This window comes from Onychomys torridus, chromosome 2 (genome assembly GCF_903995425.1).
Source record: "Onychomys torridus chromosome 2, mOncTor1.1, whole genome shotgun sequence".
Taxonomy (NCBI): domain Eukaryota; kingdom Metazoa; phylum Chordata; class Mammalia; order Rodentia; family Cricetidae; genus Onychomys; species Onychomys torridus.
In genome coordinates this window covers 117,730,531-117,747,387 of record NC_050444.1, presented here as the reverse complement: position 1 = coordinate 117,747,387, position 16,857 = coordinate 117,730,531, and the positions used below count along the sequence as shown (strand labels likewise).

Sequence of the window (16,857 nt, the reverse complement as noted above, 5' to 3'; positions counted from 1 at the left end):
AGGTGCTTTCCTTGAAACAATGAGCTCCAGGTTCAGTGAAGAAACCCTGTCTCAGAAAATGAGGTAGAAAAGTGACTGAAGAAAACATGCCAATGTCAACCTCTGGTCTCCACATGCACAGACAAGACAAGTACACACACACACACACACACACACACACACACACACACATACATACACACACAGACACACGTACACACACACACATATATATACACACACATACATACATATATACACACACATGCACACATGCACACACACATGTATACACACACATACATACACACAGATATACCACAAGTACACACACACACACACACACACACACACACACATGCATGCATGCACACACACACACACACACAGATATGCCACAAGTACACACACACACACACACACTCACATGCACAGATACACCACACACATTTAAGACAAGTTTCCTCCTACACTTTATTGTCTCCCTCATAAAATTATGCACTACACTATAGCTAACATGATATAAATGTGGAAGCCCCTATATCAGATAGCTCATGGGTCTCTTATTTTCTAGGGAACTTTGTAAATCTCAGTTTCAGGAACCCCCAAAAACCTCAAGAAATCGATACTTATACTTCAGATTATATAAATATTGCATACATGTGCATTTTGCTCTGAGATATATCCAGGGATTTTCATATAGATTCTCAAAAGAATTATTTTAGTGTCTGTTTTCACATAGAAAGTTTCCTAAAGTATTTGTATAAAATGCTTCATCACTTAATTCCCAATCATCCATTCAGTTTTGGTTTTTTTTTTCTCTCATGCCAACCTTTTAAAGCATTTGTTTACTCTATTTGATTGTAGTTTTTTTACTACCTCACCAAACTCCCAAGTTCCAGTCACATGGAAGCTATGATTTTGCTGTACCATTGTCCTCCAGCATCTATCAGTCACTATATAAACATCTGAACTAATGAGGAAACAGAAGAAATGAGCAACACTATTATAAAATCATTTCTTCTATTTATTCTTATTTCATTATTTGTAAATGTGTCTAAACGTTGCCTTTCTTGGACCTACAGTAGATGATGGCACATGTTCTCAGAATGGTACATGTTGGTATAATCTTGGTCTGTTTGAGGAAGTGTAGGTTTACACAAATTGTTCATCCCTAATTCCTTTCTTTGAAAGTCAGCAACCCCATGGTCCAAGACATGCACACTCCAATTGGCCTCAATTTTTTTTTGCCTCAAATGGCCTTATAATTACCCACTACAGAAACAAAATAATATTTTCCTCAGAACCTAAATTTTGAATTCACAAGAACTTAAGTATCAGTCTTAAAATTTTAGCTTATCAGCTAGGCAAGACTGAGCAAGTTGTAGAAACTCTTTGAATATTAGTCCTGTGTTGATTGGTTTACTATTATTGTGACGAAATGTTTAAGATATTCAACTTAGGAGCTAGAGAGATGGCTCAGTGGTTAAGAGCACCAGTTGCTCTTCTAGAAGACCGAGGTTCAATTCCTAGCACCCACATTGCAGTTCACAAATGTCTGTGACTCCAGTTCAAGGGGATCTGACACCCTCACATAGACACACATACAGGCAAAACACCAAAGCACATGAATAAAAATAAATATTTTTTTAAAAAGATATTCAACTTAAAAGGAAGAAAGGTTTATTTGGAGTCACAGTTCTTTAGTCCTGTGCTCTAGGCCTATGGTGGCGTAGTATATCATGTCAGAAACATGTATGTAATAGAGGAGGCATGTTTACCTCATGGTGACCAGAGAACAAAGAGCTAGGCAGGAAAGGGGTAGTCTCAAGATCTCCTTCAAGAACATACTGCCAAGGACCTAAATTCTTTCCATGTGACCCCCATATCCTAGATGCTCCAGCATCTCCTGGCAGCACTGCTGGAGATGCCTATGACACAAAGATGGTCTGCCAAATGAATATCATGCTTGTTACTTACATAAGGTGCATAGGAAATGGGAAGTAAGTAATGGTGACAGATCTGTGCTGGTGTGAATGATAATGGTGATGCTGATGATGCTGTTGAGTACAAGGATAGCGGTAACTGCACACTGGACTCCAGGGAACAGAGACCATATTTAACTCATCTTGAGCATCCTTACCATCTACACTAGGGCATGATACATGATACTAACAAATATTTGTTAAATTAATGATCTAAAGGGGCTAGAGAGACGGCTCAGTGGTTAAGAGCACTGGCAGTTCTTCCAGAGGTCCTGAGTTCAATTCCCAGCAATCACATGGTGGCTTACAACCATCTATAATAGGATCTGATGCCCTTTTCGGGCATATAGGTATACATGCAGAACATTCATACATAAATATAAACATATTTTTTAATTGATTACCTATTACCAAGTATAAGATATCATGAGCTGAATGAAAATAGAAAAAACTGGGGGTAGGGAGTGTCATTAACTAGAATGAGCAGGAAAGGTTATGTTGAGGAGGAAGATGGGTTTACACCAATACATGTAGCATATGCCAGAAAAGAAGAGGAATAAATATCTTTGTTTGGTAGAAAGCTGAGGCAATGAGCATGTAACATAAATACCGTATTCAGTCCCATGCCTAGAAACTAGTAACAGAGGCAGCAAGCTAAACCTTATGCTTCAGTGAAGTTACATGTTGCAGCAAATCTTTGTAGTTAAATGTTTCTTGTTGACAAACCATGCAGTGTGATGATAAAAATACAAGCTTTACAGGAAAGCAAGTCTAGATTTGGATTTTTGTTTCACTGCTCAAATAGCTGTATGATCTTAGAGAAGGCCCTTAAACTTCAGCTTCCTCTCCTGTAAACTGTGACTCTCCCTGCCTACCCCTCAGGCCAAGGGGCAGGCAGGGTGAAGCACCTCAGGGAGGCATGCCTCTCCTGGCACACAGCAAGTGTTCAATGAACACAAAGAGGCTGATAGAGTCAACGATGTGAGCAGTGCGTCCCTTTGTCTGTGCCAAGACAACGTGTATGTTTTTGGTAGCATTTGTTTGAGGCAAGGAGCTTGACCTTGTTGAATCTGAGAGCAACTGCAATTTTTAAAATGGAAATAATGCAGAAAAGGGCCATGAGCTGTATAACACCACACCACTACCTCTTCCAAATGAAGGAATGCGGGTTTTCAGCACTTGATTGGGTGGAATGATCTCACGGGGAAATAGGAAACTAGCACTTCTCTCTATTAACCACCTGCTGCACAAACTGTCATGCAGATACTGCCTCGTGCTTTATGCAGAACATTTATAAACCTGTGACTTTGTTCTTGGCTTGGATTTTCTTCCGTAGTCAAGGAACTGAATCAATGTCAAGTGTGTTTGTCTATAAACCAGCCAAATATTTCCTTTTAAATACTTGTGCTTGCATTTAATGCACAGCTACTATGTAATCATGTTTTTTGGTAATAGACCCTCCCCCCAATCCTTTAGTGAGCTGTAGCTCCATGTACTCATGCCTTTCACATAAGCCCCAACTAAATGAAAGCATTTAATCTCCTACAGGTTCTTCCAGGGGACCCAGTCCTCTAACTATGGGGGCCCAGGACACCCTGCCAGTTGCTGCAGCATTCACAGAAACCGTCAATGCCTACTTCAAAGGAGCAGACCCAAGCAAGTAAGCCTGGGATAAGGACCCCTGTCCTCTTGCACCTGTCCTGTCTAGTGGGAGGGGGTGGAGGACACCCTAAATGTAACTATCCTACCTTCTGAGAAAGAATTCTATGGCTCAGATGCATGAAGTCTACAAATTCTCTGAAATTAGATGACATTTGCTTTTCTAAGACAGTCTCATTATGTAGCCCTGACTAGTCTGGAGTTGGCTAAGTAGAGCAGGCTGGCTTTGAATGCATAGAGATCTACCTGCCTCTGCCTTCCATGGGCTAGCTTTAAAGACATGAACCACATCTTATGTGTGCATGTTCCCCCCACAGGAATATATATAGCTTTCAACACTCAGTAACAAAGGGAATTTTAACTCCAAACCACTGGCAAGAAGTATTACTCTACCCTGCACACCAAACACCCACACCACACTGCTACCAAGTGTATCATTGGTTTAATTATAGGCCTGAGTTCCATCAGTAAACTAAAGGAAACCTAAGTGAAGGATGGACTGCTCTTGGTTCTTTTTTCCCTTGTAAGAACAGGGCTTAGAAAATCTTACAATCTAGGGAGAGAGGAATGAGAAGTAACAGATGTGCTTACAGAATGCGTTTCAAATCTTATTAAGCGCTAAAAAGTAGATATAATTGGAGCAACCCATTTTAGGTGGGAAATCACATGACCAAGTATGAGTCCTCTTTCCCCTTCAGAAACACTGTCTCAAAAAGTCTAACTCAGGCTGGAGAGATGGCTCAGAGGTTAAGAGCACTGACTGCTCTTCCAGATGTCCTGAGTTCAATTCCCAGCAACCACATGGTGGCTCACAACCATCTGTAATGAGATCTGATGCCCTCTTCTGGCCTGCAAGCATGTATGTAGGGAGAACACTCAATACATAATAAATAAATTAATCTTTAAATTTAAATATATATATAAAAAGTCTAACTCTCCTACTACTATTGTGGAAAACCAAGAGAATTAGTATCCCCAGCCCTGGAGCCTCCTACCCAGCCACAGGGTCTTTCATTCTTCCTCATTGTCATGGCTCTTTCAACAACAACCAGGCTTTATTCTAGATCCATAATAATAACACAGAGAAACAAACACTATGAGACTGGTTGATCCAGAGAGGCAGGACCTGAGAGAAAGACAGGGAACAGCGGAGAGAGGCTCATAGGGAGCATGTAAACACTGTCGGCTTAAGCTGATAAACTCTTATTACATGCGTGTTAGTCCTGTCATCTTGACAGAACCAAGACTGTGTACAACTGCCTATTATGTGAATTAGAAGAACTACTCACCACTGGCTGATCAATGCCTTGAACACTGAGGCTGATAGGAACTGGGAGAAACAGACGCATGTATACTTAAAAAATGAATAGGGACGTGGAGAGGACGCAGACACTGCGGTGGAAGATCACGGGAGAACCACGCAATGTTTCCTCTTCTGCTTGCTTCCTGACCGGCTTTAAATTCATTCACTCAGTAATGTATTCAGAGATGTAACTGGTCTTCCCAGCTGCCACCTTGGCACCTCTGATGTCCTTCCCGTCATAGCACATCACCCCCATGCTCCAAAGTCTCATCTGTTCACAGGAAAAACACTTTCCAGGGGTCTGTGAGGTCCTAGGTGCTCTGTGCTCTGTTGGTGGAGACCATCCGGCCATTCCCAGTTGCCCTTCTGTGATCTACCTCCCTGCTTGTCTGCGGCCCTCCTCTTCAGTGCTCTCCACTCAAGCCACATTATCCTAGAGCTATTTTTCTTTTATGCTCCATTCCATCTCCCACTCACTCTCTCTCTCTGCAGTGAAGTTTTCATCCATGTATCTGAGTAGCTTGTCCCCTCACTTTGGTTCTTCAACTTCTCATCCAGCCTGTAGAAAGCAGCACTCCTCCCCAGCCCCACAGCCCAACCTCCCTACCTCACTTCCTCCTCCTCCATAGCCCTCTCTGACACTCACACATACTTTTTCCCTATTGTCCGTTGTCTATATCTCCCTGTCCACTGGAATGGAAGCCCCAACAGCTGGATTTTGACTCTGTTCTCCGATGTTGTGTCTTCAGCACCAAAACAAGGCTCCAAGTGCTCAAGTTGTAGTTGCTAAATGGCTCAAGCTAACAAAGAAAACCAATTTTTTTTTAAATTCTAAGTCTCTCAGAGTAGGTCGTAAAGAATGGGTTGGAACTGAAGGCTGAAAATTGAGCTTATGCTGCAATTGATGCTGTGATTCTGTATTCTGTGTGGACCTATTCAGCTTTGGACCTGAAACAGCTTTGAAAGATGTGGGCTAGAGAGATGGCTCATATCAGTGAAGGTAAATTTTGCCAAACCTGGTCATCTGAGCTCCACTGCCTGGAAAACCGTTTGGTGAAAGGACTGAACCAACTCCTGCAAGTTCTCCTCAGACCCCCATGAATGCTCCATAGTATGAGCATTCAAGGGTTGGTACACACACACACACACACACACACACACACACACACACACACAACTAATAATTGATTAGTTAAATCTTTTTAAAAAGATTTATTTATTTATTATGTATATAGGAGAGGGTGCCAGATCTCATTACAGATGGTTGTGGTTGCTGGGAATTGAACTTGGGACCTCTGGAAGAGCAGTCAGTGCTCTTAACCTCTGATCCATCTCTCCAGCCCTAATTAAATCTTTTTAAAGGATTTTAAGATTTTCTGAAGTCAAGTTCAAATGAGATCGCACTGTTCACCAAATAGTTGAAGTTAAGGCAAGTTCTACACAATGCTGGTGAGGATGTGGAAATGCAGAGATGCTCACACACAGCTGTATTTTCCATTTTAGAGAACACTTGGGGGGAAAAGAAGAAAAGAAAGAATGGGAAGGAAGGAGGGAAAGAAAGAAGAAGAACAAAACACAGGGGGCATGGCAAAGAAAGAAACAAGACAGTTGGGCTATTTTATTAAAAGTGAAAGGTATCCCCAACACACGACCCAGTGATCTCTCATACCTAGCAAGAAAAAATTAGAACCATGCCCACTCAAAGACCTCTGCATACATTGATCACACCTTTGTAACAGATGAAGCCTGGAAAGAATTCTAATATTCCTCAATGGGTGAATTGATTTATTCTTTTAAAAATATGATACATCCATTCAGCAAATGAAAAACAAATGACCTACTGATGCACAGAACTACATGGACAAATCTAAAGATGATTCTTCTGGGGAACAAAGTCTGACCCCACCACCAGCACAGATCTGTTAGATTATATTATAGAAAGTGCAAAACAATGTAGAGTGATAAAAGCAAATAGCAGGTACCTAGGACCGAGGACTGTAAAACTGGGCCGGGGGATTACAAAAAGACAGGAAGACATGTTTGTGGATAATAGAACTGTGCATGGGTCTTGGTTATGTATTGATTGTATATCATACAAATGTGTGAAATTTTATGTTATAAGTAACTATACTCTGTTATCTTCATACCTCCCTGAAGCCTTTAAAAATGATTATTCTTCCTTCTGAACTATCATCTTACCATGTTTTAATTTCTATGGCTAATTTAATTGTAACAAAATGGGCAAAATAATGGACTAAAGAACTAATAAAGTAGTACGTAAGAACTTTACATTGGAATACATAAAAGACACTGATCCCACTACTCAAAGAACTAAAGTAAGTCCCAGTAAGGTAAAAGGATAGCAATTTATTATCTCCAAGTAAGCAAAAAAATCAAAAGACTAAATGATTTGATTGGTGAGGGCAGCCCATATTCTTTGTGCTGGTCTTCTACACTCCAAACCACACTCAACAAAATAGCCAACCGGTTTAGAGCCAGCAAGGTGGCTTAACTGGTAAAGGTTCTTGCCCACAAGGTTGAGAACCTGAGCTCCGTCCCTAGAACCCACATGGTGGAAGGAGAGAACACACTCCCCCAAGCTATCCCTTGACTGCCACATGCATGCACACAAACCCACATGCCATAAATACGGTTTTTTTGTTTGTTTGTTTTTCAGTTTCTTTTATTTTTTTAATAAATAATTTTTTTCTTTATTATTATGTGTTTTAAATTTTATATAGGACCAAGAACGTCCCATAAATACATTTTAAGGCCATTTTTTCTTTATGATTTTTTAGTAGAGGGGTATATGTTATTCCCCAAAACAGATAGTCAAAAAGATAAGTTCAAAGTTCTAGTTCTTGATATTGCCACCCATTGTAGAAACATATTTTATATTTTCTTACAACTAAGCCTCTTTAAAAAAAAAAAAAAAAAGCAATTGTAACTGTTTGTCTTAACTCTGGGTGTTTTACGTTGTCACTTAAACCTTTTCTGTCCCACCACTGCTCTGCACTCTGGCATACTGACCCCGTTTCTGCTCTTTCCTCTTGTGTGTTTGGTATTTCAGATGCATTGTTAAGATTACAGGAGAAATGGTGTTGTCCTTCCCTGCTGGCATCACCAGACACTTTGCCAACAACCCATCCCCAGCTGCTCTGACTTTTCGGGTGATAAATTCCAGCAGGTTAGAGCACGTCCTGCCGAACCCCCAACTTCTCTGCTGGTAAATATGATTCTGTGTACAATCTTAAAGAAATGATTGGCTTGGCACCCTGTGACCAGATAAGGAGTACTCCCTTGCAAGAATAGCACTATGGCTGATTCGCCACAATGCAGATATGCACATAGATTCAACACCAAAACACCGGGAACATGTGTTAGCTTTCCAGTTTTGTGTGTTTGATGCTGTGTGCAGGTGTAGCTGCATATGATGCATTTGTGTGCTTTAATGGCCAACTTCTAAAGTAGTTAAAGAGGCATTTAAGGAAACTCCATATTGCTGACAATGTACACGTGCCTGTTTCTATTGCTACTAAAACCAGTTGATAAGAAAAGCAGGTGATGGATTTAATAATAGAAAAACTTCTTATTGTATGAACACTTTTAAATGAAATAATGTTGCATCTATGGGGTATTCTTCCATGTAAATTTGAAAACCTTTTCTGTGAAACATATGATTTTACTATAATGGTCATTATTGACATATATCACACTAGGGACAGTCATGTGGATTTGTTCCTGTAAATGCACGCTTTCTTATTTCAAGCTTGAAGTGATGTCTTTATTAGGCATGTGCATTGTGTACTGGTTTGCAGTGGGTGTGACAAAAGGAGCCATTCTTGACAGCTTCCTCTCCCTCATAAAGTGTGATATGCTACCTAGAAGTCTTTAAAGTGCCCACACTCTTCCTCTTCAGCATCTCTCCTTGAGTTAGAACCAATATCATGTCCCTGGACTGTGGTAGTAACAGTTGCTTCCTTCCCTGACTCCAATCTGGCCCTGCTCCAGTACATTTTTACAGCCAATGGCCTTTATGAGAATGCTTTTTGCTCACAGCTGACCAGTGGCTTCACATGACACATGTCCCAGAATCTCAACCTGTAGCCATTGGCTTTGAGCATCTACTCAAATCTGTGTGTCTGTTCTCCTCATTAGTCTACCTATCAAAAACGAGTGAAGTCCTGCCCCACATCAGGGTTTGGTGCATTAACTTCCCCATCTTCTAATATTCTACCCTCCCTTCTTCCTATGGCTCTCACTTCCTCTCAGCTCCTCTGCCTCCCCTATCCGTCCCTTGCCCTCTCCAGCCCCACTGACCATCCCAAAAGCAAATTATGTCCCCTTGCCATTCTCCTGGAAAGTTCCTATCCTTTTCATTAAAAATTTCCTATCCTGTTCATTCACCATCCTGTCCCCATGAGATAGCAGCATCCAGAGGGCATGGGATCCAGCTGGTCCTTCATCCATGTGGTGTAGATCAAGCAAGTGGTCATTAAACAGGCTGCTGGACACCAGCTGTCAGGGATACTAAGCTTTTTAGAGAGCCAAGACTCTGTTTTCCTACTGTATTGAGTTTTTTATTAGATGTTCTTGGACAAGATCCTGAGTGCTGACGAAGGGGAATGGTGGTGTTAGCTACATCCTATCAGCTAGTGAAGACAAATCTTTACATTTTTGTTTTCTTTTTGTTCTGTTTTGTTTGGTTTTGTTTTCATTTTGGGATAAGCACTCACAGTGTACCTGAGGCTGCCCTCGAACTTTGTGGTCCTCTTGCCTCAACCTACTCAGAGCTAGGATTATACGTGTGTACCTCTAAGTCTTTTAACTGGTTAATTTCTGAAGATTGCTGTAAGTTAAGTCAGTTCAAAGGAAAATCAGTTTACTCCCCCTTAATTGCATTGGCTGATTAGTTTAGGTTGAACTAAGATTATGTAGAGAGAGCTATTGAGTATGGATGGGGAAACAGTTATTGCTTCAAAGGACCCCGTTGTCATTCTTCTGGATTAATAGACAGGAGCTCACAGGAGTGTTTGGCAGCAGAGCAGAGCCTTCTTGTGGGAACTGGGTGGCTTATGGGACACCACATCAAACTGCACTGTGCTAACACCACCCAGGGGATGCTCTCATGTTTGGATTGTCAAAGGTGATGGAGAAATCAGAGGCCATACGCTAAGAGACCTCTTGTGCAGATGATGATGTTGATGAGATGCTGCTCAATCATTGATTTTCTTTTGATCTTAACAGTGATAATACACAAAATGATGCCAATACTAAGGAATTCTGGGTAAACATGCCAAACTTGATGACTCATCTGAAGAAAGTCTCTGAACAAAAACCCCAGGCGACATATTATAATGTGGACATGCTCAAATACCAGGTAAGCCTATCACAAGGTCAGGGTTGTCATGTTTCACATTACAAATTTACATCCCAAAGTGCCCACTACTGCATAGAAGGAACTTTTCTTTTAATATTATTGAAACGCTGTGGTTATTAAAAAAACAAAACAAAACAAAACTGAAGGCTTAAAGAACCATGTGGGGATTAGTGAGAAGAATATTAATCGTGTACCCATAAATAAAAAGTGAGGTGTTTTATTTTTAAATTATAGAAACATGCCCCAAAAATGAAGTTTAAAACACACATGCACACTTAATTAAGATTCTAAGTGTTGGGGCTGTAAGAATATGTCAGAGGTTAAAGGCTGTTGAAAGCACTTATTGCTCTTGCAGAAAACATGACTTCAGTTCCCAGCCCCCACACTGTGGCTCACAACTCCTTGGTGGCCCATAACTCCAGTTCCAGGGACTCTAAGGCCATCTTCTGTCCTCTGCTGGCTACTACATGCGTATGGTGTGCATAAATTCACACACGTGCAAACAATAAATAAACCTATTTTTTAAATATTGTAGATTATTAATAAGTTAGATCAACATAATCATGGTAAGATCATAAGTGTTCTAATTCATTTAATTTTAAGTGATTGGGTATAAATAACCTGGATTTTTTTTCTAGTGTGATAGCCTCATGAAATAGTTCTAATGAAACTTTTGCTAAGAAATAATTCAGTGATTATTCTAATGAAACTTTTGAACTTGGCTCTTTCTTGTTCTAAGTCCCTCATTATGGGCTCTAACAAGACTGCATACGTAGTTCTTCTAAGCAGAGGGTCTGGATTCAGGTCCTTATGTTGACAAATCTCAAAGGAATAAGGACAGTGCCCAGTGTTGTCTGCCTCATTGGTTTGTTATGAAGAGCAAATATGACATAAATAAATATTCATAGTTAACCTGTTAAGGAGTTTCTTCCTTGCTAATCGCTAGGCATTATGCTGTTTCTCCTCTAATCTTCCTGACAACCTATGAGTCACATTGTTATAATTCCCATTTGGCAGATGAGAAAGTAACTGAGGCTAAGTGGGTTTAGTGACTTGTCCAAAGTCAATCAGGTTGTCAAGTGGCGAAAGCAGAGCTCACAGCCAAGAGTGTCTAGTCTTATGGCCTCAGCTTCTAACCCATATGCTACTTCCCCTCCTAAGTACAGAAAACGCACTGTGACCTCTAAAGTGCTGTAGGGATTTCCGCAGCTGATCTTGCGTATTTTCATTGTAACCTCCATAGTCACCTCAAGGGCACAGCACTCCGGCCTGGCACCTGAACTCCACCAGTGTACCCTGGAATCCTGTTTGTGAACAGCACAAACAGTAGTATGACATTTGGGTTTGTAAGCCCGGTCCCATGGGAGCCAATCAGAGCCTCTGGTTTGGCTGTAGATGAACAGTGGAGACTTATCACCTTTTCTCTCCTGTCCTTTGGCAAGGTGTCTGCCCAGGGCATTCAGTCCACGCCTCTGAACTTGGCAGTGAACTGGCGATGTGAGCCTGCGAGCACTGATCTGCGAATAGATTATAAGTACAACACGGATGCCATGACCACCGCAGTGGCCCTTAACAACGTGCAGTTCCTGGTCCTCATAGACGGAGGAGTGACCAAGCTCCAGGCTGTGCTTCCTCCAGCAGTCTGGTAAGAAAAAAAAAAAAAAAAAGCTTTGCCCCTCTCTGCTCCCTAAAATGGTTTAAAAAGTAAATCAGGGTTTACTGTGGGAAGAAACCTCAGCAAGCCTGCCGGGGTCGGGGAGGAGATCAGTTTTTCCACTAGTAACAGCAAAATAAAGACTACTTCTTTAAAAACTGATGTGAGCTGGCTAGAATGGACATTACCTAAACTAAACGATTAACAAATACTTCACATCTTCTGGGTAGATGTGTTCTAGACACTGTATCACCCTCTGTTTATCTCACACTGCTGTGGCTGGTTAGAATAAGGAAAAGGAAGAGCCTTTATGTATGTAGGGTACGTATGTAGTCAGGCAGAGCTAAACGTTTTGAGACCCATTTTGTTTTCATTAGCACTATCTGGAAATGTGGCATCTATTAAACAAATCCTCGGTATGTGAAAAAGCCCTTTGCTTTATTTTTAGGAATGCTGAACAACAAAGAATATTATGGAAAATTCCTGATATCTCCCAGAAGTCAGAAAATGGAGGTAATGTAATCACAGGTTTAAATCTGAGATAACCTACAGGTATTGGCCAACTATGAACCCAAATCCATGTAGCCCTAGAAAGAGGCAGAACGTCTGTACTAACATCCATAAAAGCAAGTGGCTTTTAGTGAACCTTCCTCTTTGGTTTCCCACTATGACCTCACCTTACATAGACCATCCTTGTGGCAGAGAAGAGCCCTTCAGGAGGCATGTGTCCATCCTGTGTCAGAGCCCAGAGAGATGTCTTTTTTCCTCTACTGCTCATTGTAGGTTGAAAAGGATGTAGGCGTGCTGCAAATGTTAAAGAACCATTCTACTGACCTGTTTCAACCAGTCACTCATAGTACTCAAGGATGCTTTTATTCACCAACATTTTGTAACTGAAGAATATACTGCTTTCTAGGCTATCTAGTTTTGCATAGTTAATCTCAAATGCCATTTCAAGGTTATGTGCAAAGTGATGCTGCCAAATGCCATCTTGCAATAATGTTCTTCTTTTAAAGGCGTAGGCTCCCTACTGGCAAGATTTCAGTTATCCGAAGGCCCAAGCAAACCTTCCCCATTGGTCGTGCAGTTCACCAGCGAAGGAAGCACACTCTCTGGCTGTGACATTGAGCTGGTTGGAGCAGGGTACCGGTTTTCACTCATCAAGAAGAGGTTTGCTGCAGGTGAGTGGGTAGCTTCTGTTTCATTGGCAGAGGTAAGGTTGCTGCCCCTCCTCAGGCAGGAACCAAGTGTGGTTTCTCATCTTCTGCTTCCTTGTTCCTATCCCCACATCCCATTAGAAAGCAAATGGATATTTGAATAAAGTACAAATGAACTGGCAACCCATGTGGGAAGGCTCTGGCTGGGTCCGTTTCTTAGGCTGGGCTGAGCGGTCATCCCCACACGGCTCATCTGTATATTGGAGTCAGTGGGATACGTCCTGCTGCTGTGTTGCCAAACAAGATTGATACACCTGAGTTGGACTTTCTCTCCTACCTGAAAACATATTAAAAACAAACAAACAAACAACAACAACAAAAAAAAAAACCAGGAGAAAGAACATAAAAATGTGTGACATGCCTAAGACATAGCAATATTAGCTTAGCTTCCTTGGACCTGGGCTTTCTGAATTTTAGAATTGTCGGGCTAAGCTGAGATCTCAGAAGATCTGCTTTTTGATTTTAAAAGCAACCTTTAATGTATCTATGGCCAGATGGCTCCACAGCTTAATCGCACTTGCCACACAAGCTCAGCACCCTGGATTAGGTCCCAGAAGTCCACTTAGAAGTGGAAGGAGAGAACCAAATTGGAACAGTTGGAACAGTTGTCCTCTGCCCTGCCCTCCACATCATGCTACTTTATTCATTCTCTCTCTCTCTCTCTCTCTCTCTCTCTCTCTCTCTCACACACACACACACACACACACACACACACACACACACACACACACACACATTATGTATACACAGACAATGATATCTTTAAAAAACAAGAATATATGTAGTTTGGAGCTGGTGAGATGGATCAGTGGATAAAGGTACTTGCCACCAAGCCTGATGACCTGAATTTGACTCCTTGGAACCAGATGATGGAAGAAGCGAACAATTCCTACAAGCTGTGTCTTACTCCCACACACCTGCCAAGGTACAGATACTCAGAGAGAGCTAGTCCTTCCTGATTACCCTTGTCAGTGGCTTACTGGGGTAGTCCCAGAGCCTTACACATAAGCAAGCACGTTAACACCTCCCCTTTCCTCTTCCCCTGAGTCCTGGTTTTTATACCTGCTATTCTGATGTAATTATTAATTATATCCCTTTCCCTCTCAAACGAACTAAGTCGGAAATAAATATGAACAGCTTCCCATATTCAGGGACGGATCCCTGACCCACCTAGGCAGGATCCAGAATGCTTGGCCAACTGTTTGTGTACAGAGGAGAAATGGTGACCATGGATGTGGGGAACTAAGAAACCTGAAAACCGCCCCGCTTTATAGGAATATAGCACCCCAAATACACAGTGTTTGGTTCTGAGGGGTAGGTCAGGAGAAACAGGTCGTCATACCATTGAGTTTATGGGTAATGTTTTGATCTGTGGTTTTGTTTTGCAGGAAAATACTTGGCAGATAACTAATAAACTCTCATGCAAGGAGTTGGAAGATCCATGTCCTGGAGAACTGTTGTATGAGAGACGGGTTTTAATCTGGTTTGAAGAAAACAAACCAGTATCTATACTTGGGGTCTACCAACTGGAAGGTCCTGGCTTCCAGCAGGGATTTCCCCCCCCCACAGTACTATGATGATCAGTTCTGCAGTATTTACTTCGAGGTGTAATATTGTTAATGGTTTTCAAATGTAATTATTGTATTTGTACACTGTTCCTTCATTCCAGTAAGGCACTTAGACACTTGAGTTTTAGTATTTTTCATTCCTGAAACGGATGTAATTTAAATTGTGGTATGTAAATTTAATAGTAGTACTGTTGAATGGCACAATGCTTACAGAGATAGAGTGCATTTTGTCAATATATAAAGTTTAAATATAATGTTGATAGTTATCATAAAGGGGGTGCCGCACATCAAGAACCTTAAATGGAACCAGAAGAAAACAACAACTTACTTTTCTTCACTCCTGACTATGTTTTCCTCTAGTGCTAAAGAAAACTTCTAGCTTCAGTTTAGTGGGTTAAATTCAGAAACTATTTCAGAAAAAAAAAATTCTAAAGATACTGCATATTCAAAGAGAAGCATTAATTACCACTTTTTAAAAAGCTTTTTTTTCAAACTGCAAATTTCATAAAAATGCAAACTGTGTAAACAGGGCCTCTTATTTTTATAACTTGTGTAAAAAGGGAAAAGCAATTCATATTTAAAGTTTAAGTAGATTAAGTTATATCCAGGAGTACAGAAGATGTTGAAATTTTGCCTGACCCCATGCCCGGTCTCTGCAGTTTAGCAAATGTGGAGATTGCTAAATCATCAGATCAAAACCAACATGATTTTTAAAGTTTCAGGATTTTCTGTAGTTGAACTGGTTAACACTTTTGCATAAATTGCTCAGATCAGAGGGGCCTGTCTCATCTAGCAGCCAGGAGTTCCCTGTTTTTTTCTTTACTCACAAGAATCAAAACACTGAGAGTAAGGACCTTAGAGGAAAAATAAAATAGTTCCCTGTTTCTATCCAAAGGAGAGTTTTAAACTTATCATTTACATATTTGGGAAGGAAGAAAGAAGCTTTATAAATGAAATTCTATCGACCTTGTTGTTCTATGTATATTTTTGGAATGATTTTAAGATTCAGTGTACAAAACTATGAATCTTACTGTTCTTGGGGAATGGAAAGCAGAGTCAGAGCTGTGGCCTTGAAGCTCAGTAAATTTAGTCACAAGTCTGGGGCAGGGGCAGGGTGTGCCCCACAGGACGGGAATCGGAACATTGTCAAGTGAGGTCTAAAGATTAAGTCTTCCAGGAAGCCACACGTCATTTTCAACAGAGAACAGCTCCTGCTCCAGGCTCTCCTATTTAATAACTCTGATTGAGGTGGGGTGCGCAGCGCGATGCTGAATTTCATTTTGTATTCACTCATATTTGACAAAGATCTTCAGCTCCTTTCAATTCCAGAATCAAATTAAAAATTTTTAAGTCTTACTTCAACAGTGAGATTTCAATTGTCAGCTCTTTCTGGCGAGCTTTTAGATTAATTTAAGTTCTCTTCAATCAATGCTTGCTACCAAAACAATGTCCAAGATGATCCGTTTTACCTGCGAATAAGTCATACTATTTGAAACAGGCTCTTGCCTAGTTCCCCAAAGCAGCCTGGCTTTGAAGGTTGTTTTGAACAAACTAATTTGTTCACAGTAAGTTTGGTTTTGAAACCAAAACGAGAAATAAAATGTAGAACTTAAGTCTAATGGAACATGGGGAAATGAAAACTTCAGCCAATGGAGAGAAAGAAGCAGAAAAATGAAACTTATCTAGAATGTGATTATAAAATGTTTTTAAGTAGTCAATTCATGGAAAAATACTGAATATTAACACAAAAGCATATTAAAATGTATAAATATTACTGTTTCTCACGTCTTTCTCTTTATATCTTATTTTATATAGCTTTAGAATGAATTGGTCATTAAATACACGGTGTTTCTTTCCAAAGAATAGTTTTATTATTGATATTGTAAAAGTGTAATTAAAGATAGAGATTTGACTAGTCTCTAACATTATTCAAATGTTTTCAGGAATCGAATTCAAAACTATGAAGAACTCCTGTAATCCCTTAATTGACTTTTGTGAAATGAAATGGCAGTTGGCAACCTCAAAATTAAGACTTGAATAAGAATGGGTGGTTCCTTCTGGTTCAGAAACTGGGTCAAATAGCATATGCCCGTATCAGGGATGGAGATGTGG

General features: G+C 40.6%; 1 protein-coding gene across 29 annotated transcripts in view; it reads left to right on the top strand.

Annotated features, from left to right (window-relative positions):
* Positions 1–16,524, top strand: part of Sgip1 (SH3GL interacting endocytic adaptor 1) — a 186,434-nt gene extending 169,910 nt beyond the window's left edge. For all 29 annotated transcript variants that reach the window (XM_036178298.1, XM_036178299.1, XM_036178327.1 and 26 more), the window contains 7 exons: positions 3,513–3,624; positions 7,997–8,152; positions 10,174–10,306; positions 11,749–11,951; positions 12,409–12,473; positions 12,977–13,141; positions 14,566–16,524. In XM_036178298.1, coding sequence (XP_036034191.1) covers positions 3,513–3,624; positions 7,997–8,152; positions 10,174–10,306; positions 11,749–11,951; positions 12,409–12,473; positions 12,977–13,141; positions 14,566–14,588 — 857 coding nt within the window. In that variant the 3' untranslated portion in view covers positions 14,589–16,524. The remainder of the gene's footprint in view (positions 1–3,512; positions 3,625–7,996; positions 8,153–10,173; positions 10,307–11,748; positions 11,952–12,408; positions 12,474–12,976; positions 13,142–14,565) is intronic.
* The last annotated feature ends 333 nt before the right edge of the window (positions 16,525–16,857 follow it).